Source organism: Cyprinodon tularosa, unplaced genomic scaffold (genome assembly GCF_016077235.1).
Source record: "Cyprinodon tularosa strain WSP-4 unplaced genomic scaffold, ASM1607723v1 ctg250, whole genome shotgun sequence".
NCBI lineage: Eukaryota > Metazoa > Chordata > Actinopteri > Cyprinodontiformes > Cyprinodontidae > Cyprinodon > Cyprinodon tularosa.
In genome coordinates this window covers 74,745-100,903 of record NW_024038929.1, presented here as the reverse complement: position 1 = coordinate 100,903, position 26,159 = coordinate 74,745, and the positions used below count along the sequence as shown (strand labels likewise).

Below are 26,159 nucleotides of genomic sequence, written 5' to 3'. Positions count from 1 at the left end.
CTTATTTTAAGAGTAAAATACTGATTCCATTGGCAAACGATCTCATTTACCTAGTCAAATCAAGGGTAAATACACTAAATTTCAGAAATTTGTACTTATTCCTAGATCATTTTTCCAGTGAAGTCGGAGATTGTCCATTTTGTTATCCAATGCACTGCAAAAATTATCTAAAAATGAGTAAAAAAGTCTAAAAGTAAGTGTATTTACCCTTAATTTGAGTTGGTAAATAAGATGATTTGCCAATGGAATGAGTATTTTAACTCTCAAAATAAGATAAATAGATATTATACACATGAAATAAGACAATGCAATAGTTTTTTTCTTATTATAAATGTAAATTGTCTTGTTCCATTGGCAATGTGTCTCACTTACCTCCTTAATTCAACAAAAAATGCACTTAATTTAAGAAAAAATGACTTATTGAGATTTACATTTTTTGCAGTGAGCGGACGTTGGATAGCAAGACGATGCAAGATGGGATCTGTTTTTTTTTCTTTGTTTTTTTTTTAGTGGAGAGGGCAGGTCTTTTTAAAAAAAATTGCAAAAAAATCCTTCGCTATACCTGTAAAACAGCAGCAAAACACCAGGACCCCATCCCAGGTGTGTGAGGCCCCCCAGTTTCCAGCAGCAGAGCCCGCCCTACTCAGTATATGTAGAGTATTAAAATTCAGATGCAGCATGCAGCCACACATAGCACCCCACACATCAAAACCCTGCTGCTGTGGTCAGGGAGAAGGGGATGGAGGCCAAGGGGCCAGGAGCTGCTCTATATTGTACATATATTGCTCATCAGTCTGTAGAAAATAGATAGTGAAATGGGGCCGGTTGGAATGAAACAATTATCAGCAAAGATATTCAGAGTGTCAGGGTTTCACTGCATGCCAATGTAATATTCATCCTGCTGGATGGAGCCTCCCAGCAGCAGATGCTCACACTGGACATAGAGGACAAGATGCTAAAACCACAATAAGAGCTGGAAACAGCTCTCATCATGTGATCTTTTTTATTGCAATAAAACTCTAGATTTTTATATGAATATTGAGTATTTTCCATAACATTTATTTCACTGATGGGTTATAATCTATAAAAAATCAAGGGGCTTTTATTCTCCTACATCAAGTTTAAGTGATTTTACTAATCTAAAAACAAAAAAACAGGCAAAATGGTGAACAGCACAATGTGTAAGGAGTTCCCATCTGTTTGTCCGCGTGGTGCATATTTCATGGTGCCCTACTGCCATCCATCTCTCGTATCTCGCGTGGAGAATGTGAGGTAATTTCCTAGGAAGGAGGGGTAGTGAAAGCAGAACAAGGCCTGGTTTTGCATCAGTTTAACTACGCCCAAAAGAGAAATGTGACGGCATCTGTGCCAGGAATCACAGAACAAATCCCCTTTTTTTTGTAAAAAAAAAAGTGGTTTAATCAGCAAAGAGAAGAGGAGAAAAAAATAAAAAAACAGCTCCAGCAGCTTTTAACGTAAGCTTGGGTTAGTCAGGGAGAATGTTTATATGACCGGTGATAAAAAAATAACCAACAGTCAACAAGCATAATCAGAAACTTCATTCATTATCAGGAGTCATACAGGAATGAGTAACTCTAAAAAAAACTCTTTGAAGTTATCTTAAAGGAATAGTACACCCAAAACATGATTAGCCTTCATTTTCTACTCACCCCCATGTTGAACAACACTCTGGAGTACTTTTTTGATATCTCAAATGCATCTGGAGATCTGGGAGGCTTCTTGCTGTCTGCTGACATTCAAATAATGGAGGTCTATGGCGCCCGAGGCAGAAAGGTCCATAAAAGTCCACAAAAAACGTGTCAATATTCCTCCATACTGCTCGTCCAATGTATTCCAAGTGTCCTGAGTGGGTAGCATCCAGAATTTACTCGAAACGAAGTCATTTAGAATGATTTTAGAGCATAAACAGTAGTGTATAGGATTTCCTAAAAGCGCGTTCACGAGTCTACGGAAACCGCGGCAGACCAAACCAGACGAAAGTGCGCATTCAGCTCGTCAAAGAACTCATGCTCTTCCTCAACACTGAAGTCCTCAGACATTTTTCTTTCGTTGTTTCTTTCTTTGCACAGGTAAACAGCACATTTCTTCTTCTACGCTTGCATTATCGGCAGAGCAGACGCTGAATGCGCACTTTCATCTGGTTTGGTCTGCCGCGGTTTCCGTAGCGTCGTGAACGTGCTTTCAGGAAATCCTATACACTACTGTTTATGCTCTAAAAACATTCTAAATGACTTCGTTTCGAGTAAATTCTGGACGCTACCCACTCAGGACACTTGGAATACATTGGACGAGCAGTATGGAGGAATATTGACACGTTTTTTGTGGACTTTTGTGGACCTTTCTGTCTCGGGCGCCATAGACCTCCATTATTTGAATGTCAGCAGACAGCAAGAAGCCTCCCAGATCTCCAGATGCATTTGAGATATCAAAAAGTACTCCAGAGTGTTGTTCAGCATGGGGGTGAGTAGAAAATGAAGGCTAATCATGTTTTGGGTGTACTATTCCTTTAATGCCATCAAAAAGTTCCCATGACCCTCATATATATCCCTCATATATATATGGTGGATGGTCTCCCCCTTTTTTCCTCCAAGCTGGGGTCCTGGGAGTTTGAGGGTTCTGCCAGTATCTTTGCTGTTCCTAGAACTGCATCTTCTGGACCGAGATGTCTGATGTATTTCCAGGGATCTGCTGTAACTCCTCCAGTTTGGGGGCCACTGCCCCGAGGGCCCCAATGACCACAGGTACCACTGATGCCTTGACCTTCCAGGTTTTCTCCAGCTCTTCTCTGAGCCCCTGGTATTTCTCTAGTTTCTTATGTTCTTTTTTCCTGATGTTGCAGACACTTGGTATCACTATGGCAACCATAACAGCTTTCCTCTGCTTTTTGTCCACCACTACAATGTCCGGTTGGTTTGCCATTACCATTTGGTCCGTCTGTATCTGGAAGTCCCACAGGATCTTGGTTCTGTCATTCTCTAACACCTCTGGAGGTGTTTCCCACTTTGACCTTGGGGTTTCCAGCCCAGACTCTGCACTGATGTTCCTGTATTCTATTCCAGCCACTTGGTTATGGCGCTCCATGTAAGCAGTCCCTGCTAGCATCTTACACCCTGCAGTGATGTGCTGGATTGTCTCAGGGGCCTCTTTGCACAGTCTGCACCTGGGGTCTGGTCTGGTGTGGTAGATCTGGGCCTCTATTGATCTGGTGCTTAGGGCTTGCTCCTGTGCAGCCATGATGAGTGCCTCTGTGCCATTGGTAGGATTTCCTGATGTCTGACACTTTAGTTATGTTTCGGTGGTACATCCTGTGTAGGGGCTCATCCTCCCATGATAGAACCTCTAGCATACCGTAAATTCTCTAATATAGGCCCGGGCCTTTATTTCACTCAAGTGCATCGCGGTCCAGGCCTTTATTGGATAGAGGCCAGTATTAGAGACAGGCCTCTATTGCTATTTGAGCAAAACAGACTACCAGTGGAATGAATAAAAATGAGATTTTGTGTCTATTTGAACCTATAAAACACTAGGATCATTTATTGAAAAAGTACAGTTACCATGTCTCGCTTGGTTTGAAGTAAAAAAAAAAAAAAAAATCGTCCAAATCTGTTTAATCCTCCTCCTCAGTTTCCTCCTCCTCTTCATCTCTCCCTTTAATCTCCTCATCACTCGCGCTGCTCCTCATGTTCTGCTGCGTGTCTGTTCTCTTCCTCGCGCAGACGGGCAGCAGTCGGCCTGTCGTCCAGCTGCGCAGGGCTGTGGTACTTGTATGTTACTACCACAAGTATAATGTTGAGGTATGCCCAGAAAAAACGTTTATAGCCCTGGCCTGTATTAGAGACCGGCCATTATTTACCTCCTCTGACAGCGAGACCGGCCATTATTAGAGACCCGGCCGCTATTGGAATACAGGCCAATATTAGAGAATTTACGGTATATATATATATATATATATATATATATATATATATACATAAACACACGGCTAAATCCTTTGTCATCTTTACCGTCAGGCTGCAGCCATGTCCCAAATTCCTTGTTTTTCAGCCTCTTTTGTTGAAATTTGCAATTTTTCCCATTCTCTAGCTTTTTCTCCACTCGAGCTTCTTTTCCAAAACTATGGTTTTTCTTCAGGGATAGTATCTAGGTGTTACTTTATTGTATCTCTTATACTATATTGGTTGTGCTGTTCTTTTTACCTCTTTGCAGGTGATGAAGCAGATAGAAGATGTTTTATCGTTGTCTCTCTTTCATCTTTTCTCCTTTTTTCCTGTTTTTCCTTTCCTGTTCTACTGACATTGCAGTGTCCGTATAACCTGTAAAACTCCCTGCATGAATTATAATTAAGCTATTTATACGCATAAATGGAGAGGAACACTTTGGCGATAGCCGTACTGCTCCACTTGTGGAAGTAAAATCTGCTGGGCTCTTTTTTTGGCTTGAAGACAATGCCACATCGCCAGACGATGTGACAAAACAAAAAGAAAGAAAATAAAAAGTAAAATAAAAAATAAAATGTTATTAAATTAAAAAAAATATGGCTTTTCGATCAACCGGTAGCAGTTCCCCGCAAACATGTGGAATCAGTTATATCCGATATAATATACCTGACGAAATATGTTTTTATGAAAATCAAATTTAATGAATTTTAATGCCAATTAAGGCCTTAATTAAAAAAAATAATAATTTGAATGACTTTTAATGATTTTGTAATGACCCGTGGAATAACCCTGTTTAAGAAAAATCATCCTGTCCCTGATTCATTATCTATTTCTCTCTTCAGTCGATGGAGTCTGTGGAGATAAATTCTTTCTGTAAACTTAAACCATTTACACTTTTAAAAAATCTGCAAACATAATTGCCTTCTTTGATCAACTACAAACCATATCATTCATACACGCTAAACCCAGCAGGAACATGTTCAGCAAGACGAGTAACTTGGGTCAGTGAAACAGAACAAACGCTTTAAATTAGCTCTGTCGTCAGATCTCCCCTCCATGCAGCCGGATCAAACGTGAGCAGCCTCCTCTATGCTTGGATTCGCGCTCGCTAGATCACACAATCTTTTCAAGCGAGCTTCAGATAATGAGCCGGCTCACCTGTTAATAAGATTATCACACCCTACCAGATTAAACAGGCTTTTCACACACACACCGGGCTGTGGGCTGTTCTCCTCCCACCAGGCTTTCATCACCTCTGCTGGAGTGGTGTGTGAGGAGATGCAATGATGGCAGTGAGTGAGGCAACAAGAGAATCAAAAGCAGCTGCTAAATGCATCAAGGAACTGAGATTATTCTTCAACACAGATATTGGGATAAAAATCGCAATTGAGGTCCCAGATCAGAGGAAAATGGCATCTTTCAGCAGCGCTGTACCATAATGTCCCGAATGTAAAGCCTACTAGACCAGGGGTGTACAAACCGGCCAGTACACAGAAAGTTGTCAAAATTAGGCTGAAATTAGACCTAAAATGACATTAAAGCTCCAAAATGAAAGGACTGTGTAGTGGTAGCGGCAGACTGCGGCTTTTCTTGTCCTCCCATTCATCCTATTCAGCACTGATCTCATTTCTACTTATCGCCTGAGGTGGAATATGTCTGCAAAAACTGGGATGCTGTCTCTGAGAGAAGAAGATGATTTTATGTCTGCACAAACCTAGGAACTATGTCTCTTTAAACACCATGATTGAACTGAACACAGAGTAAAATAGAGATAAGTGATATCTGATTTCATTATCAAAACTTTTAGAAATCTTAATGTGATACTAAAGTAAAGAGATTGCAAGTCTATGCTGTGTTTTTCCTCACATGCATACATATGTTTATCTTGCTCATCATTTATAGCAACATTTCCACTGGGTTCCCAATGGCATCAGTGGCACCTAATCCACAGTTTTAAGTTGCAGCATCCATTTACCCAACTGTCCCACCTTTAAATGAAGGTAGAATGATCACTAGATGATCATTCTACCTTCATTTATAAGAGTAAACATAATTGGACAAACATTGAGGAGTTTACATTATTTCAAGTAGCTGGTTTCTGATCTATGAAGCCTTTAACTTTGGAAACAATTTGATTGCTTTATAATTTCTCCTCCTTCAAATTCAGCTGTTTCCTGCAGTTTAAAGCTGTGTAGCATGCATAGTTCGACGAAAGGAATCCAATTAACTTCCTTTCATTAGGGAGACTTTAAACAACAAACTTAATCTCTTTTTTTATCCTTGAGATGTCATCACACACTCACCGGCCACTTTATTAGGTACCCCATGCTAGTAACGGGTTGGACCCCCTTTTGCCTTCAGAACTGCCTCAATTCTTGGTGGCATAGATTCAACAAGGTGCTGGAAGCATTCCTCAGGGAGTTTGGTCCATATTGACATGATGGCATCACACAGTTGCCGCAGATTTGTCGGCTGCACATTCATGATGCGAATCTCCCGTTCCACCACATCCCAAAGATGCTCTATTGGATTGAGATCTGGTGACTGTGGAGGCCATTTGAGTACAGTGAACTCATTGTCATGTTCAAGAAACCAGTCTGAGATGATTCCAGCTTTATGACATGGCGCATTATCCTGCTGAAAGTAGCCATCAGAAGTTGGGTACATTGTGGTCATAAAGGGATGGACATGGTCAGCAACAATACTCAGGTAGGCTGTGGTGTTGCAACGATGCTCAATTGGTACCAAGGGGCCCAAAGAGTGCCAAGAAAATATTCCCCACACCATGACACCACCACCACCAGCCTGAACCGTTGATACAAGGCAGGATGGATCCATGCTTTCATGTTGTAGACGCCAAATTCTGACCCTACCATCCGAATGTCGCAGCAGAAATCGAGACTCATCAGACCAGGCAACGTTTTTCCAATCTTCTATTGTCCAATTTCCATGAGCTTATGCAAATTGTAGCCTCAGTTTCCTGTTCTTAGCTGAAAGGAGTGGCACCCGGTGTGGTCTTCTGCTGCTGTAGCCCATCTGCCTCAAAGTTCGACGTACTGTGCGTTCAGAGATGCTCTTCTGCCCACCTTGGTTGTAACGGGTGGTTATTTGAGTCACTGTTGCCCTTCTCTCAGCTCCAGCCAGTCTGGCCATTCTCCTCTGACCTCTGGCATCAACAAGGCATTTCCGCCCACAGAACTGCCGCTCACTGGATGTTTTTTCTTTTTCGGACCATTCTCTGTAAACCCTAGAGATGGTTGTGCGTGAAAATCCCAGTAGATCAGCAGTTTCTGAAATACTCAGACCAGCCCTTCTGGAACCAACAATCATGCCACGTTCAAAGTCACTCAAATCACCTTTCTTCCCCATACTGATGCTCGGTTTGAACTGCAGGAGATTGTCTTGACCATGTCTACATGCCTAAATGCACTGAGTTGCCGCCATGTGATTGGCTGCTTAGAAATTAAGTGTCAACGAGCAGTTGGACAGGTGTACCTAATAAAGTGGCCGGTGAGTGTGGTCGCATCTTCTATTGGCTTTTTTGGTTGTCTCCTTTTATTCCCCCTCCACCACTACTCCTCTAATATTAAGTTCACAGTATCCTTTCATTAAAAAAAATAATAATAATTTGAAAGAAAATGTGCTGGGAGAATTTTTTAACCAGTCTTGTTAATTTTCAGATGTTTTTCCATTTAATTTCTCTTTCTATTGATGATTAAAACTGTAGCGTTCTCAGCAGGATTGAGAGGATAGTGGGGAATGCTGTGTGCTCTTTGGGAGAGCTGTTTGTGTGGAAACCTTTAGAGGCCCGATCACCATAAATACCAAAGTATCCAGGCAGGATGATGAACTAATAGACAACATGATTCCCTTTACCTGTCCGTTGGTTTTAACATTGTTGTTTACATGAATTCTAATTCATAAAGAAGTTTTGGCTAACAAACAGAGAATTTTTTTTCAAAATAATAATTATATATATGTATAATTTATGATTTTGGAATCTTTTAAGTTGAAGGACCTTTTAAGGGGGTCAGAGCGGCGGAGAACTCGTGATCGAATTAACAACCTGTTCAACCAGTAGCCTGATTGTTGGGACTGTTAGGAGCAACGGGGATTATTGCGCCTAATAGGAGCTGGACGGAAGGATCTGCAGAGGCGCTCCTTTGTGCATTTACAGTAGCAGCCATTCAAGATTTCTCCACGTTCCTTGATGGGTCCTCGGCTGGTCCCCCTAAGATTCATTTTTAAACATCATCTTTGTACTAAAATATTATTTCTGTCATGATTTGTGGACATTAAGATCTAAAGAGAAGCGTCATCTCCTTGTCAGACCCTGTAATTCAGTGAAATGTTGGAGTCAGAGTAAAAAAATAAAGCAGGATGGGGTCACTGCAGTGGCTGGAAGGTGGAGGAGCCATTTTAAATGGCTGCTACTGTAGGACAGGTGTGTGAAACACATGTTCATATCTATCCACTACAGCAGGGATAACAAATTAAAAATTTGCAGGGTCCGAATAAAGAAAATCAACAACCAGTAAAGGTCCAGAGACATTTTAAATCATAATCTGTTACTTTAAACAGAATTTACCACTGAAATAAAATGCAGGTTTTTATGCATCCATGTTACACATTGAATTTTTAAATAGAATTTTTAAAATCTATAGTGTTTTCTGAAGTAGAGAACAACAATTCAATTTGGTATATAGACAATTCACATATAGACGAATCACATATTTTATAAACCACCTGAACGGACAGTTTTTTTCTTTCCTTTTTCTGTCTTAATGTTGGCAGTGGGCTTTAGGCTGCCCTGCAAGGCTTTAAACCTGGGTTTAAATGGAGACTAAGATCTAAAGAATTCAGTTAAAGGACGAGTCAGAGTAAAAAAAAATATGCACGCCCAGGTGAAGGCCAGTGGCTGGAAGTTGGAGGGGATATTGCTGGGAGATGGAGGGAATTGGGCTGCCATTCAGCTGGTGTTTGACTGGGAAGGGACATTTTTATTGGCTGCTACTGTAAGATAAAACATTTTTTTTTCTCAATCTGCTCTATCCACGACTCCTCAAGTGGAAAAGTTTTAGTTTAATTCTGTAAAAAATTGTTTCTGAGGAACGTTTGGCTGTTCATCAAAAAAAATAAAAAATAGAAACAGATTAATCAGTTTGCAAAATAATACATCGTGTAAATGATGGATTAACTATTATAGTGGTAGAAGAATAAGAAAACTTTATTTTTATTGGATAGCACTTTATTTATCACTAGCAACAACATTAGAGGAGAGGAATCCTTTGTATTATTAACTCTACTACATCTTTAAAAATGTTCCTGTTATTACAGACAATTGTGACAAAGTGGTTCAGTTTGTGTTCACCGCTTGTCCCTCATTCTTATTTCTGATTCATAATGCAGAAATGAATCAGAACTTTGCCTCATTTACTATCCTGGATTTGTTTGTATTATGTTACAGTTTCCATCTATTTATATGTTTGGGTTAAAGCTGCTACTTCTGGATTATTGATTGAACTTGTTTATTTTGTTTCAAAGTAAATTCATGGTATTTGTTTTCCTTTTTACTCACCATTGTTTTTCCCAGTATTTCCTGCTAAATTGATAGATGATGATGATGTCATTGATTACCTTACTGGGTTCTGAAAATTAGAGGGTTTTCTTTGGAATAATGTTTTGTTTGTTTTTCTTAAAAGTAACTTTTGGAGTTATCTGGTATCACATTTTTTATTTTGCAGACTCTTTCATTATGTAGATGAGTTTGTAAATTAGATTAATAACTTTACTCTTGTTTCTCTGTTTAGACTTTTTTGTTTTTGTTCTACCTGTTTAATTGTGGATTGGTCCACTTGAGTGCAGGTTATACTAGCACATTTAGGCTGTGTTCGAATTTACGGGCTGCTTCCTCTAAGGTTTTTTTTTGCTCTCTCTCGGATTGCAGTCGGATCGTCGCCTAGCAACCTTTCCAGCCAATAGAATGACAGCCTCAGAAAGGGTGCGCTTGTTTAACCCTACTGAGTGTGCCTGTGCTACTACGCCACTTATAAGAGCGTCAGCTGAAACTGCTATTTACAGGAGTTTTGTGGCTGATTGTTGTTTCAAAATAGAAAACATGGTTTCATTTCTTAGTTTTGCCCTGGATTTTGTAGCGTTTGTGGACGCTACGTCGCTACTTGATTAAAACAATAACGTCACTACAGGAAAGTTACTTGATAAATAAAGCAGCGACGCTACGGTCAAGCTACTGGAAAATGTAGTTAGACTAATAGCTTCGCTACATGTAGCGGCGCTACTGCCCATCACTGACATTGGACCCATCCCCATCCCAGGCAAAAAGAGGGACGCATTTGTAGGCCAATTGACGAGGAGTCTTGAGTCCGACCAGACCTCAGCGCCGTGCTGTGACATAACCGGCCTTCGAATCTGGCCTTCAGAAGATTCAGCCCATGAATTCAAACAGAGCCCTAGAGTTCTTGGAAGCTCAGAAAAAATGGTTGTGAGAGTGAAAGATACAAAATAAAAATCCTCAGAGGAATCTGAAACCAGTGGCTGATCCAGTTTTTTTGTTCACCTTTCTAATCCTTGACCATCCTACCTCACAAAAGAAGAAAGTCTAAAATTAGACTAATCTCTATAAACATTAATATGACTATTTCTTTCATCCAGCTTCCATAAGAGACGACCGGCTTTAAGTCACTGATCTCTTTTCTCTGTTTTCTTCCTTCAGACACATGCTGAATGTAACATGGGAGCACAATGACTTCTCCTTCAACAGTAATGGCTATCTGGTGAACCCAGCCATGATTGTCATTACTCTGGACAGAGAGAGACAGTGGGACAAGGTAAGCTTTGGATGGCTGAACAAAGTTCTCTGTACAGAATAACTTCCTGAATGTTTCAGTCATCGCTGCTAAACATGAACCGTACCGATTCCAATGAAGCAGTTAATGAAGCATCTTCCTCTCCCACACATTACAGTCATGCACACTTAGACGGCAACCTTCATTTTGAAAACATAATAGAACAACACAAGAGTCGAGTGACTGCACTTCGATTTATTTGGAGACGGATGTAAGAATATAGCCGAAGTGGTGAATGAGATATGCATCGCTTCCTCCTCTGGTCTGGAAAACATTCACATAACAGCCGCAGGCATTTTAAAACTAATTATGTTATAAAGATAATTTCAGGTGCCATACTTAGTAAATTTCAATGAGTCACCAGGACTCTGAGCTAATGAGGAGCTGTAATGGAAAACAAAATTACTTTTTTGGGGGTTTTTTTTTTTGGTTTTTATTACAAAAAAAAAAAGTGAGTTATATTCTGTCTCAATGATCCAAAGAAAATACTAATATAGTTTGGTGATATGATTACACTTATTGTAAAAATCTAAAGTTTTATCAAGATATATACAGTATCAGCTGGACTGCTGCCATCGACACCGTTGTTTATAGATGTTGGAGCTTGGTCTGTTTTTCAGTGTAGTCCTGTTTCTCTGTGACTAACTGGATGTGCTCTCTTCATCCTCTGACATGGGAGCTGGCTCGGACCTTGTCTGCCTGGCTGTGTGTTTTCTGGATGGGGCCGCCTTTTACAGCTGCCTTTTGTATCTATGCTCAGCAGATGGCCGCTCACACTGAGTCTGGTTCTGCTGGAGGTTTCTTCCTGTTCAAAGGGAGTTTTTCCTCTCCACTGTCGCTACAAGCATGCTTAGTGTCAGGGATTGCTGAAGAGTCAATGAGTCGATGCAATTAGCTGGTTTTCCTTAGATATAAAACTTTGAATCAATCTGACTGGATGATCTGGTGAACTGGAAAGTGACCTGAGATGACATGATGTGAATTGGAGCTATAGAAATAAACTGAATAGAATCAAGATAAAATATGTCTGGAATTGCAAAAACTGATATTGATGAGAAATGCTATAAAAAACAAAAATTAAACTCTTTGATTAAGGGTTGAAAATGTTAATTGGATTGAAAATGATCAACTGATTATTAAAATAGTCGTCAACTTGTGGCAGGTTTCTACATTTTAAGTTAATTTAGGCGTTAATAAACTGTTTCAGAGGAGTGATCATGGCGCTCTGCATCAGCAGTGCTGTGTCTGACTCCCTGCCAGCTCCCAGATCAGCTTCTCTGATTGGTTGATTTGTAGCATCCATCTGCTGCTTGTGAAACGTGTTACACGCGTCAGATGCTCAGAAGCTCATGATGCTCTGCTTCAGCTGCTCGAACGCGCTGCAGGACCTTTTGCTGCGCCTTGATGCGCGTCAACCATTGACTTTGCATGTAAACCAGCTGCTTCTGCTGCCTCCATCGCGTGCGGTCTGAACGCGGCATTTATTTATCTGCATGTGAAATAGAAGCTGTTTTTACTGCTTTGATAAACAAGCACGACGCCTGAGGATAAAGTAAAAGTTTATTCATCCCAGAATGTTTTATTAATTTCAAATTTTTATTTACTTGATAAAATGCCCGTAAGTGGAATCAGAATCAGAATCAAAAATACTTTAATAATCCCAGAGGGAAATTACTTTTGTTACAGGCTCCCGTTACAGTTTTATACAATATATACACACATCCAACTATACAATATAATAAAGATAAAAATAAGAAAAAAAAGAGATAAAATATATAGACATATAGCTCTTCTTTATATATATATGTAGGTATATCTATGCACATGTAAAAACTAAATCCAAATAAAGTGAAAATCCAAGTAAAGTGAAGTGTAAAGTGGAGCAACAGTATCAGAATCAGAAATACTTTAATAATCCCAGAGGGAAATTACTTTTGTTACACGCTTCAGTTACATAGTTATATATATATATATATATATATATATATATATATATATATATATATATATATATATATATATATATATATATATATATATATATATACACACATCCAAATACACAAGATAATAAAGATAAAAATAAAAAAGATAAAAATATATACACATATAGCTCTTCAATGCTCTTCTATGACTGGCATCATAGAAGAGAAAGTCCAAGCACAGATGAAATATTCACACTTCTCCCCCATTTTGTTTTTTTCACCCTTTTTCATTTAAATGTTACGAGCTAAACTCACTGCAGGGCTGAGATAGGATTGCTTTTCTCCCCCACATAAACAATAGAGATTATGTTGGCGAGGGAAAAAAACAACACTTTGTTTGGACACTTTGTTTATTCGCTGGAAGTTATTGACATTTATGGAAGCAGTCACTGAGTTCTTAATGTTAAACAAGAAAATTAGCTCACATTTACGTTGATTATCGCACATCTGAAGGTGGTGAAGCATAATTCTAACACTAAAAGTGCTTCCTGGGAGAGAAGGTTTTTCATTTTGCTGTTATATAAACTTAAAGTAGGTTATACGGGTTTACTGCTCTTAAAAACAAGCTGTCTTTTCCTCTTTTCTTTTTTTTTTTGTTTGTTTTATGTCTGATTTTTCCAGCTGTTCCTTCCTGCCACTATATATACAAATATAACTGGATATTAGGTGATTATGATTAAAAAAAGATTAACAGATTAGCATCTGAGAGTCTAAATATGGTCTATTTCTTTAGACAGCTTGATATAAATTAGAGCTGAAACAATAATCGGATTAAGTGTGATTAATCTATTATTAAAAATAATTGTCAACTGATTTAGTACTTGATTAATCATTACCTGGAGTATAGAGCCTGTAAAACAGGCCTTTAGCTGACAGAGCGACCCACTAAGAGCAGAAATTGTATCAAAAAAGTATTAAAAAATATTTAGCATTTAAGTTAAAAACCTTTCTACCGTCAATATGTTTTATCCAGAACTCCTCAAGTGGAAAAGTTTTAGTTTTACTGGTTTAATTCTGTAAAAATCTTCTTTAAGGAACCTTTGGCTATCTGATTATTCATCAATCAATAGAAAAAATTGTAGACAGATGAATCAGTTCCTGCAACATTGCGTGGACATCAGAGGCAGTTCCCCTGGATTGGAATTATGATCATTCACCGTTATGTTTGAGAATGCTGTGTTCTAGGGCTGCACTAACGGTTATTTTGCAAATCGATTAATCTGTCGATTATTTTTTTCAATTAATAATCGGATGGCGAAAGTTTCCTTAAAGAAGATTTTTACGGAATTAAACCAGTGAAGCTAAAACTTTTCCACTGGAGGAGTTCTGGATAGAGAAGAGTGGCAGAATAATTTTCCTTTTTAACTTAAATGCTAAATATTTTTTTACAATTTTGATATAATTTGTAAAAATTATAACACATTTTAGAATCTCTATGGCCTAGTAAAGTAGCCCCATCTCATACTATATACGGTAACACCTTACATCTCCCATTTAGTCAGGTTTACCAGGCTAGAATCTCTATACTCCAGCTAATGCTTAATCTTACGTAGTTAGTTGCCGACTATTTCAATAATCGATTATTTCAATAATTGATTAATCAGGTTTAATTGTTTCAGCCATACTGTGTCCTAACATCAATAGCCTGTAAAGATTGTGGAAAGTAATACTAATCTAGGGATTTATACTGATCTAAAAAGACAAGATTGCAAACAAACAGTAGTTGATGCAGTTTTATAAGGCTGGACAGTTTAATATCAATACGTACCGCGAGATCTTTTTATTAAAAGATAAAGCAAAGCTTGAGCATATTTTGATATTTTTCAATAAAGGCTGCAGTCTGTGGTTACACCGTTTCTCACTGACTGAGAGAGAGGCACATTTGTACGCCACAGGCTCCACCTGTGGCGTACAAATGTACAAATGATTTGGTGCACAAATAAGAGAAACTAAATTTCAGACCAGAGTTACTAGTGTTATTAAGGCTCGCTGTAACAGCTAAGAAAAAAAATAGAGCTGGGATCTTTTTATTTTTGCTTTGCTGTAGATGAGAAGGTCAAAATAAAGTAAGCCTAATAAAAGAAAACCAAAAAAATCAAAACTAGAGTAGCAGAGGTTTGAGACAGAGAGGAAGAAATGTTAACAGAATGATTTTAGAGAACTAATTGGATTCCTTTAGGTTGTTCCTTTCAGGCATAGGAGCGTTTGTCTTCTTCCACATGTAGAGTGAAAGGAAGAAATGACAAAGAAATTGAAAGAAGCTAGATGCCATGGACTGGGGAATATGAAGAGGGACAGATGATCAGCTGGTTTAATGTGCATTTCATCTGTTCAAGCTTGTAGCTCCCAAAAAAAGATGTTTTTTCTTTAAAACAATGATTCCTAAAATGAGAAAGTACATTGTAATATACATTTTGGTTAAATAATCCAGCTCAAAGTTACAGCATTGATGGCATATTGCTGATTCCCTCTCCCAGAAGTTTTTGCTTTCCTTCGAGAGTATGATGAAAGTCATCTGTTGATATTGATTTTTTTGCTGCACGTTGTGCTGATTCCTTTTTTTCTTTTCTTCACTCCTCCAGGTGGGGACGTATGAGATGGGAATCCTGCAGATGAGATACCCCGTGTGGCCGCGGTTTGGCTCCTACTTTGAGCCTGTGTCTGATTACAGACATCTGACTGTGGCTACACTGGAAGAGCGGCCGTTCGTTATCGTAGAAGCGGTGGACCCTGAGACTGGTACCTGTGTTAGCAACACTGTACCCTGCAGACGACAGTCCAACAAGACGGAGGCGTAAGCTCACTGTTATGAATAGTGTTCCATAAACCATTAAGGAAAGGCAGCAGCTTTGTGCTTTTCCTCTGATCCGTTGAAAATACAAGGCTGAGCATTCAGATAAAGATTAACAGCAGGTCTTATATATAATATGATAAAATCAGAGGGTACAGTGACATTTTTAGTTAAAAAAATTCGCAAATTTGTGTGTCTGTATCTAGTTTTGTGTGTGCAGTGGGATTTGAAAATGTATGAGGAGATTTATCTGTCTGTATGAGTATCTGCAAATGTGTAAAAAATTCACCAATCTCTTTTCAGATCTACGAATGTGTGCTAAGATTTGTAAATGACAAAAATGTTTATTTTTTTACTGATTGAGGCTAAATTCACAGCAAACGTATTAGCTTTAGGTATAGATTATGATCCATTGATTATTCCTTGCTGACCAGACTTTTCCTTTAAAAGTTTATGTTCAATACCATGAGGCCTTAAACAGTAGCAGTTAAATGATGGTAAATGTTTGTTCATTATTCAAGCCTCATTTTCCTCAGTAGAAACAGTGAAGCTAACGTTAGCTTATATCATTCAAAATGTAAATGTTTGGCTTAAACATGTATTTAAATGTGCTCTTTATCAGACGATATTGTCCCAAAATTTAGAAAATTTCTATAAAAAAAAAATCCTGTCTTAAAATCTGTTTTTTTTCGTTATCTTCTGCAGTAGTTAGTTCTACGTCTGCCTGAACACCTACATTCGGCCAATTATATATCAACACTCATCTGTCAATCCAATTTTTTCGGTCATAGCATCTTGATTCATATGTGGCAGCTAATATACGCAACGGTTGAAATCAGAATCCTTTCCTTTCCCATTGAGTTGCGTCCCAGTGTTCACGGGGATGGACGTCTGTGTCTTCGGCAGGCGTAGAGCTAACAGAACTGGCAGCGTTGCGAGGCAAGGGCTCAAACATGTACGGCTGGAAGCCTTCTACACCAAACCAAGCTTCTGCCGCCCTGGCGTCCTCTTCCACAACATCTTCGTCCCCGCTTTCCTCCTCTAAATAAAAAATGGATGACGGAGGAGACTCATCCACGACCTCCGACACTAAACTCTCCTCCTCTTGCATGTTTCCGCTGTCCATAGCGTTCCTTGACAGTGTTGTCTCTAAGGCTACGTTCACACTGCAGCCTGAAGTGACCCAATTCCGATTTTTTTGCCCATATGTGACCTGTATCTGATCTTTTTATGACAGTCTGAACGACACAGATCGGATTTTTTCAAATGCGACCCAGGCCACTTGGATATGTGGTCCTGACCGGATACGTATCTGATCTTTTCAAATGCGACCTGTGTCTGTACGGCCAGGTCGCATTCATCCGACCTACACGTCATTGATACTTGACAAACGTTACTAAACATTACTAATCTGCGTCCTACTAAGCGGAGGCGGGAAAAACTAACAACCATGGCGGAAGATAACACAGAGAGCAGTCAATGGAGAGAAAGTGAGGTTGCTGACTTAATTCATATTTGGAAAGATAGCTCGATTCAGACCAAACTCGAAGGGTCTTACCGGAACCTGGCTCTCTTTCTTTTTGATCTTCGTAAAAAGATTTTGTTCGTAATGTGCCTGCTCCTGTTGCAGAAGAACTTAAAGAACGCAATATACGCTGCGGTATTACGAGTCATGTTTACTTCCGCAAACACTGAGGACGCTTGCTACATGTGACGTCATCGCGTCCTCGAGTGCGCATGCGGGACACTTCGGTTGAACGCTTTCAGTTCACACAGTAGATCACATACAAGTCGCATATACTTGGAAGTATGAACGGACACGCAAAAAAATCCGATTTCACAAAAAAATCGGAATTGAGCATTAAGGCCTGCAGTGTGAACGTAGCCTTAGTCACCAATTTAGTGCTACTTGGTCCTAATGGAATTTCCCATTGGGAACCTGCTAGCACTAAGTTGCTAACTGGTTAGCAAGATGCTTCCGACAAACCGGCCACAACCAAACATTCTTGCTAACCTTCCGCCACAACAATCCCGCCCCCTTGATAAACGACCAATCACATTCACTTTATTCAGGCGTATAAAGTATTGCACCACTCGGGAGAATCATGAAATGCAACGGTTGGAACGGCCGCTTCCCGACCACTTTAATGATGACTTCACTTAAATTTTGCACTTTTGAAGAGAACACCTAAGATGCTTTGCAAATGTTAATAATCACAACTAGAAAGAGGAAGCATTTCCTGAAAAGTAGCCAATCACTGGCCATTTACTTCCTGGTTTCCTCTAGAGACTCACGGGATTCCCGTGGGATTCCCGTGGGATGGGAGTCAGTATTATTAACGATCACGTGATTGGGACGGTACAGGATTAAACATTAACGGGAGCAGACGGGAGCAAACCAATAGTAACTAAAAAAAACTAGGATCGATGCCAAGAAATAAAATAAAATAGAAAGAAAAAAAATCCAGTACTGGCGCCGCCATTTTGTAGTTTTTTTTCCTTGAAGCCTACACTATAATGCGAGTCAAAAAACTACATGACCCAAAAACCAACAGTGCTTCCGCTCTGAGTTTTTCACCCGCGCTCAAAAACAACAAGAATGGGAGTGGAGCAGGAGCGGGAGTCATTCTGAATGGGAGCGGGATGGGAGTGGGAATAATTTCGAAAGGAGTGGGACGGGACAGGATTTAGATTTCTACTCTGGCCCGGGATCGGGACGGGACACCATTTTTTTCTGTGGGAGTGGGACGGGACAGGAGTGAAAATCCACTCCCGTGTCAGTCTCTAGTTGCCTCTACCAGCCAGATCAAAAAGGAACATGCGCTCATTCCTGTGGCCTATTTGCGCCTCATGCTATTGAATCTGCTTGCATAACGTGGTCAAAATGTGCATGGAGAGTAGTTCATATGTGTGCTGGTATGGATATTTATTACATGTGTGCCCTTTTGACAGAATTTTAACTTCATTAAATCAGATAATTTAGTTGATGGAAAAGATATTAACCATGTTTCATTTGATCAATTGAAAGCTGTAATGTTATTCCACATGATTTAGTTCTGTACTGCCACTGTGGCAGAGTGAGTCAGTCATTCAATCAGCTTGACCAGAACAACCCCTCCCTTAACAAACCAACATCTGATCAGTCTAGAGTCCCTCAAACACCCTTATGTGCGAGCAGAGCCATCTTAATTGATTTTGTATCTAACTTGAGAGTGCCATTAGCCATGAGATTAAGAGGCTCTTCCCCTGCCATTAGAGCATGCACAGCCTCTTATCACTCAACGAGGTGAGATACTCATTAGGCTGCTTGGCCAGAGTGCAATATCCACAGGATCACCCAGTGACCCAATCAGGGAAATGTATGCGCTGCATGGCGAGGTATCAATTAGATGGGACGATTAGACCATGTCATCAATCCTTAACACCTAACGACTGATATTGCTGTTCATTAGAAAGGGAGAGAAGCGTTGGCCATTATCCATTACTGACAATGGTGTTAACGAGGTGAAGGGAACAGAAGATGAATATCGCACCCCTTCAGTGTTATGAAGCACTGTGGCGTTTTATCACTCAAGCTCATTGAATCCTCCAGACACTACAAAAAAAATCTGTTAGAGAACCTTTTCATTAGGCAGAACATTTATAAAAAAGGAATCAGTCAATGAAAGGTCAATGGGCTGGTCAGCTTTCAGCTGAAAATGTCTGAAAGTGTAAGGAGTTGGAATGGGGGGACTGTGTTGCTGCCATGCAAAGTGTGTACAGGTGCAATCAAGTGAATAGTTTGGCTTTATTTGCAGTGATGAGTGGAAACAAAGTAGTTTTAAGCCTTTCTTTAAGACAGAAAGGATACCTATTGAATTCAATTCAGTTTATTTCTATAGCGCCAATTCACAACACGTCATCTCAAGGCAGTTTACAGTTCAACCAGATCATCCAGTCAGATTGATCCAAAGTTTTCTATCTAAGGAACGCACTAGGCATGCTTGTAGCGACAGTGGAGAGGAAAAACTCCCTTTTAACAGGAAGAAACCTCCAGCAGAACCAGGCTCAGTGTGAGCGGCCATCTGCTGAGGCCCACTGGGGTTCAAGGAGACAGAAGCAGACATAGAAAAAGAAGCATAGATACAAAAGGCAACTGTCAACCAGCTCCACAGGCGGCCCCGTCCAGGAAACACACAGCCAGGCAGACAAGGTCCAAGGCAGCTCCCATTTCAGAGGATGAAGAGAGCACATCCAGTCAGTTACAGTAAGAGAAACAGGACTACACTGAAAAACAGGCAGATCTCCAGCATCTAGAAACAAAGGTGTTGATGGCAGCAACACAGCTGATATTTCTCTCCAGGATGGAGTCACAGCCAAACAGGAACAGACCAGATGAAGCTACTATGAGAAAAAGCAGAGAGAGCAGAAGGTTAGAGATTGAACTAACAGATTCTGCAGAGTGGGAGAATAGAGATAGAATGAAGCAGAATGATGAAAAGGGGTCCCTATGTCCTCCAGCAGTCTAAGCCTATAGCAGCAGAACTATAGAGATAGCTCAGGATAACCTGAGCCACTCTAACTAGAAGCTTTATCAAAAAGGAAAGTTTTAAGCCTAGCCTTAAAAGTAGACAGGGTGTCTGCCTCACGGACTAAAACTGGTAGTTGGTTCCACAGGAGAGGAGCCTGATAACTAAAAGATCTGCCTCCCATTCTACTTTTAGAAGTTCTAGGAACCACTAGTAAACCTGCAGATTGAGAGCGAAGTTAGGAACATTCTATTCTGGATTTAACAGGAAGCCAATGAAGAGAAGCCAGGATAGGAGAGATATGATCTCTATTTTTAATTTTCATCAGAACTCTGGTTGCAGCATTTTGGATCAGCTGAAGGCTTTTAACTACAGATCTTGGACCTCAAAACAACATGGCATTAAAAATTAGAGAGCCGCATATTTAAATACTTAAGTCCATTAAAACTGCTGATCTCAATTTTCTGGAAAAGGTTTTAAAAAATCAACTCAAGTATAAGACTTTGAATTTTACCAGACTTCACAATTTCCAATAAGAAGGGAACACATGTTCCTTTATATAACATACAAATTAAACAGATGTTTTGCCATTTTTCTAATGCATAGTGTATAGTCAAGCACCATATTGTTTTTACACTCAGTTATAAAATATTCCTTTCTTTGAGAAGTTTCTAAGTATCTAGCAGGGGTAAATATAATTTGTGACCCTATTATTTTACTTAATCTTTGAGAACAGGTCACCTTCTTTTATCGCTATCTCCATATGGCCTAGCATTCCCTCTAGCCCTAAAAGTGTCCCCTGCTCAGACCAACATCACTGATTTTCAAACAGGGAGCCTCTGGTCATGCAGGTTATCCATTTCAATCCCTTGGCCCCTCAGCTATGCATTCAGCTTGCCAGGCAGACCATCTGTGTGGCTCAATCAGGCTTCCTCAAACAAACAGGGCTGGCTTTGACTTGGTAACAACAGACTGCAGCAGCAGCAGCCTTCGTCCAAGAAGTTATCCAGAGTTACCCGAACAATCTCTGGCTGGCTCTAATTCTTTAAGATCTACAGGGACCTAGTTTTCCCTCATAGCACTCTGGAGATGATTAATTCAGAGGAAACCTATTAGTGAAAGATGACATTAAGCTGCAATGATAATCAGACTTGAACAGGCTTCAATAAGAGGGAGATCAGAAGTTTATTTAATTAAACATTTAACTGAGCGCAACAGAAGTTCAGCAACAAAAAATGTTAATACATTTTTGATCATTGCTGTGACTGTAAATTCTGACAAAGTTTAACCTGGCTTTTTTTGTCACTTCTTCAGCCAACCATGACACACAATCACATATTTTAAAGGAAAAGTCCGGTCACATTCAGAATTCAAACTTCTAAAATTACTTTAAATATGAAATTATTACGTACTGTTCAATAAATGAAAAATCTTTTTAGTTAAGACTAATTTTCATTTGAATGTCCTTTACTGGAGGCATCCATGTTTGTCAAAGAACACTACTGCCACCTACTGGTTTGTAACGTCATGGTGCGGTATCGGCTGTTGATCAAGTCCCAGTGCTGTATCTGGTGTTTTTTACAAGGCCTATTATCCACAATGGAGATGACCAGTGCACTATGCAAAGCAGAGAGTAACGGATTAAACACATGTTTTTTCTCTGGACTGAAGTTCGATGGAAAATCCTCCCTCTACAAGTTGGCGATCCAACGAGGAATCCTTCCGGTGAGGATCAGGATTAGGAAATATTGTGAAATAACAATTTTTTTTTTTTTTTTCACTTCTTACCCGATGTATTCATCCAGCTGCCATGCATGTGGGCATTGTCAGTTTAACTATAGCTCTGGTGAATTTCAATGGTGAAGTCCTCTGGAAATCTTGAAGCGTTGATAGAATGATTCTATAGGGTATCTGGTCCTTCAGGTCTCTGAATAGGGTGAGTAGAAAAAAAAAGCAATAAATTAACCTGAGGTATTAGTTACGGAAGAGGATTAGGGCCACTGGAAAAAAAAAAGTTTACTGATTTTTTTATTTTATTTCAGTTTAATATGGGGAAAAAAGTCAGAATTTATTCTCAGAATTCTGCCTTTAATCTCAGAATTCTGACTTTAATCTCAGAATTCTGCCTTTAATCTCAGAATTCTGACTTTAATCTCAGAATTCTGACTTGTTTTTCTCAGAATTTTGACTTTAATCTCAGAATTCTAACTTTTTATCTCAGAATTCTGGCTTTAATCTCAGAATTCTGACTTGTTTTTCTCAGAATTTTGACTTTAATCTCAGAATTCTAACTTTTTATCTCAGAATTCTGACTTTAATCTCAGATTTCTGACTTTTTTTCTCAGAATTCTGACTTTAATCTCAGAATTCTGACTTTTTTTCTCAGAATTCTGACTTTAATCTTAGAATTCTGACTTTTTTTCTCAGAATTCTGAACTTAATCTCAGAATTCTGACTTTTTTTTCTCAGAATTCTGACTTTAATCTCCGTATTCTGACTTTTTTTCTTAGAAATTCTGACTTTAATCTCAGATTTCTGACTTTTTTTCTCAGAATTCTGACTTTAATCCCAGAATTCTAACTTTTTTCTCAGAATTCTGGCTTTAATCTCAGATTTCTGACATTTTTTCTCAGAATTCTGACTTTTTTCCCATATTAAACTGAAATAAAATTAAAAAATCAGCTAACTTTTTTTTTCAGTGTCCCTAATTATTAGCACATTACATATTTTGTCATTAACCAATTACCCCCCCCCCCCGCCCCCCCCCCCCCCCCACACCAAAAAAAAAAATATATAAATTAGGGTATAAACAGTGATAAACAGCGCTTTAGTTTCTTAAACGTCTCATTATGCGCCAGATAATCCTTAACGTCATGTGAGCGACTGATGTTTACAGTTTCTGGCATAGTTATTATGGAGCTCGACAACGTATTTATGCAGGTTGATGTAAATGACAAATTTTTTTAAAACAATGTGTGTACAATGTTATTGAAAACGAAGGGGGGGAAATATTAGCTTCTCTTTTATTTATTTATGCTCCGCCTACTAGGAACACAAAGTGGCAAAACTTAACAGGAAGCATTTATTTAGGCCAAAGCAGAGGGAGCATGAAAGCAACAATGCCCTGCTTCTGCTGTCAATGTATAAGTGAAAATAACATTTCCATTAAGAGACAGACATTTCTTTTCCTGAACTACTACATTTATTAATTCATTTCTACTACCAAACACATAGGGGGCATGTCCCCCACTTTGGGAACCACTAATTTAAAAGGCATAGTGGAGGATTTTTGTGAATTTCTGACAAGACCCGTCCTCTTCACTTTTAAAAAAAGAATGCACATGTATGCACATGCACAACTCCGCTCCCTAGAAGGAACGCCTATTAAACTCATGTGAGAGCGTGCACGAGCCCATGTCTCCTCGTGCACGCTCTGTTTACTAGTTGCTGTTTGCGTCGCTCATAAAAGCTTACTTTCCAAAAGAGGATTTGCAATTTATCCAGTATGTCAGACTCACCACTAGTAAGTGAAAAAGGGTAGGAGCACGTAGGACATACGTAAACATATCACCAGGATGACTGTCAATTAGGAGGACCACTGATTTAGATGATCCAGGTGATCATCCAGGTGAAAAAGGGTGATGAATAACAGTCCAACTACCTGTTTAAGTCTTGCAGCAAACATTTCTTCCAAAAGAAAAGCATAAATTAACAAAAAATAAATAACACTGGCGACATCACTCAGTGCACTTTGACCTCTGGGACTGAGATCAAAGTAATCCTAGTTAAACTAATTAAGAAAGAAAGACTGAAGATTATATCTACAAAATGGTTTAAGTGTAATTAAGAACTATGGTTTCCTGAAGAAACTGCAGAGATATTTTGAGGCTCACAAGCTCAATTATGACCAACAGTTAATTTATAGCTAATGGCTAATTTCCTACCTGAACCATGACAGCTGGTGGGACAGCGTGCTGGGACCTCCATGTTTACTCACCCTCCACTGTGACAGGTTGATTTTCCTCTGAAGAATTTATGTTTCTGTTTGTTCTTTTTCTGCCAACTTGCTGCCTCCCCTTTTCATCCCATTACCTCCTGGCCTATGATGTGTGGTTCCAGAAGCCATTAGACTGCCGGTCTGGAGGAGGTTAGGGGTAATGTGCCATTAGAGCTCTGCTTTGCACGTATGGCTTCCTAGTTACCTAACACACTACACCATGCATCATAAGCAGGTGGCTCATTCGGGTTCACTAAAGGAAACCAAAAGATAAAAAGTTAAACTTTAATGTCTTTGGAAATTTTTAAAAATTTAGATAAAACAGAAAAAAAAAATTCAATTTTTATTTTTGTCTGTATTCTGTTTTTTTTGTGTGTGTGTTTTTTCACTACTTTTATAGCTCATTTTCCTCCATTCTACATTTTTATTCTAACCATATTAACTTGAAAAGTGAATAAATATAAAGATAAATAGCCAAAGATTCTACATTTATTGACTGTTACCCCACTTTCACAAATAAAACACATCGCTGTGGTTCATCAGAACATTATATGCTTTAGGAAGGAATTAAGCCGTATTTAAAAGTGATTTTGTCAGCGTTTGGTTGAGGTTCTGAGGACCCAAATGCAGAGGCAGGGAGACAGAGGCGAATTTTGTAGCTTTAATGTAGTACTCACAGGCAACTGAGGTAGTAATTCAAAAATCCAACATAATAAGTACAGAAAAAAAAAACAGAACCTTGGAGACTTTAGGGAAAACATGCAGTAGGAGCCAAGAAAAGTCGGGGAACCAGCACTGAGGAACTGCACAGGGAGAGTATATATGGGAGACTAAACAAAGACAGGACTAATGAACTGATGGGAGCAGGTGTGAACAGAGGATTCTAGAAGGGAGCTAGAGAAAACGAGACCAACACAAGAGTGCAAACCCAAAGAACTCAAATATATCTACAAAACACAACAAAATAAGAATTAAACCAATAAAAGTAGAAAACAAAGAAAAACATGGATCTAAGTGAAACTGAATACTTAAAAAGAAAAATTAACAGAACCAAGAATGTCACAGATTTAGAGTTAAACATAAATGTCTCATAAAGAAGCATAAACCTTAACGAAAAACTTCTATTTCTTCACTCTTTCATGTCAGAGTTACTAAAAACAATATTTACCTGTCTTTTAATGTCAAAACCACATTATAAGAAAAAAGGTCCCCTTTAAAAAAAAACTGAAACAGTTAAAAGGGTGATTCATGAAGAAACAAAGCCTGTAGAAAACAATTTCTAGTGCATATTTCTAGGGATGCACGATATAATCGGCCCCCTATCGGTATCGGCCTTAAAACTGAATATCGGACATCGGCCACCCCACCGATATTTAACCCGATATTTGATCAGCTTCTGAGTTTCTAAAGTCTAAAAAAAAAATACTACTACTTCTTCTTCCTCAAAAACTTCTTTTTTACAGACTTAAAAACTTCTAAAGACGAGGGAAAAAATATTATTACATTAAAATATCCCAATATCTTCATATGCTGATATATTGCCATTTAAAAACACCATATCAATCTCTTTCACTAATGAAATATTGCTATATGTCATCGTTATGCTACTAAATCCCCCGAAAATTCACCAAATGTTGCCATATTTTTATATGTTGATATATTGACGCGGTATCGATCTATTTTACTAACAAAATCTCACAAGAATTTGCAAAATATCACGAGAGTTTGTAACAAAACGATGAAATTTCACGAGAGTTTGAAAGTAAAATAGATCGATACCGCGTTTTTAAAAATCTATTTGATATCAACATATGAAAATATATTTGAGTATATTATTTTCAAAGTGTCAGAAATGGATAACAAAACTGCTATTTTCAATGACTACTTATTTTTGTCCAGCTTTAACATCGGTATCGGTTATCGGCTACATGAGTTTTAAAATATCGGCATATCCGATATCGGCCAAAATCCCAATATTGTGCATCCCTACACATTTCTTTATACTTAATATCTTTAATTCCCTCTCCTCTGAAAACTCATACAGCTCTGCTGT

At 38.9% G+C, this 26,159-nt stretch overlaps 1 protein-coding gene across 1 annotated transcript in view; it reads left to right on the top strand.

The window, feature by feature from the left end:
• Positions 1-26,159, top strand: part of grin2ca (glutamate receptor, ionotropic, N-methyl D-aspartate 2Ca) — a 125,060-nt gene that overhangs the window by 63,184 nt on the left and 35,717 nt on the right. Inside the window, exons 4-5 of the mRNA XM_038288306.1 lie at positions 10,693-10,807; positions 15,393-15,604. Coding sequence (XP_038144234.1) covers positions 10,693-10,807; positions 15,393-15,604 — 327 coding nt within the window. The remainder of the gene's footprint in view (positions 1-10,692; positions 10,808-15,392; positions 15,605-26,159) is intronic.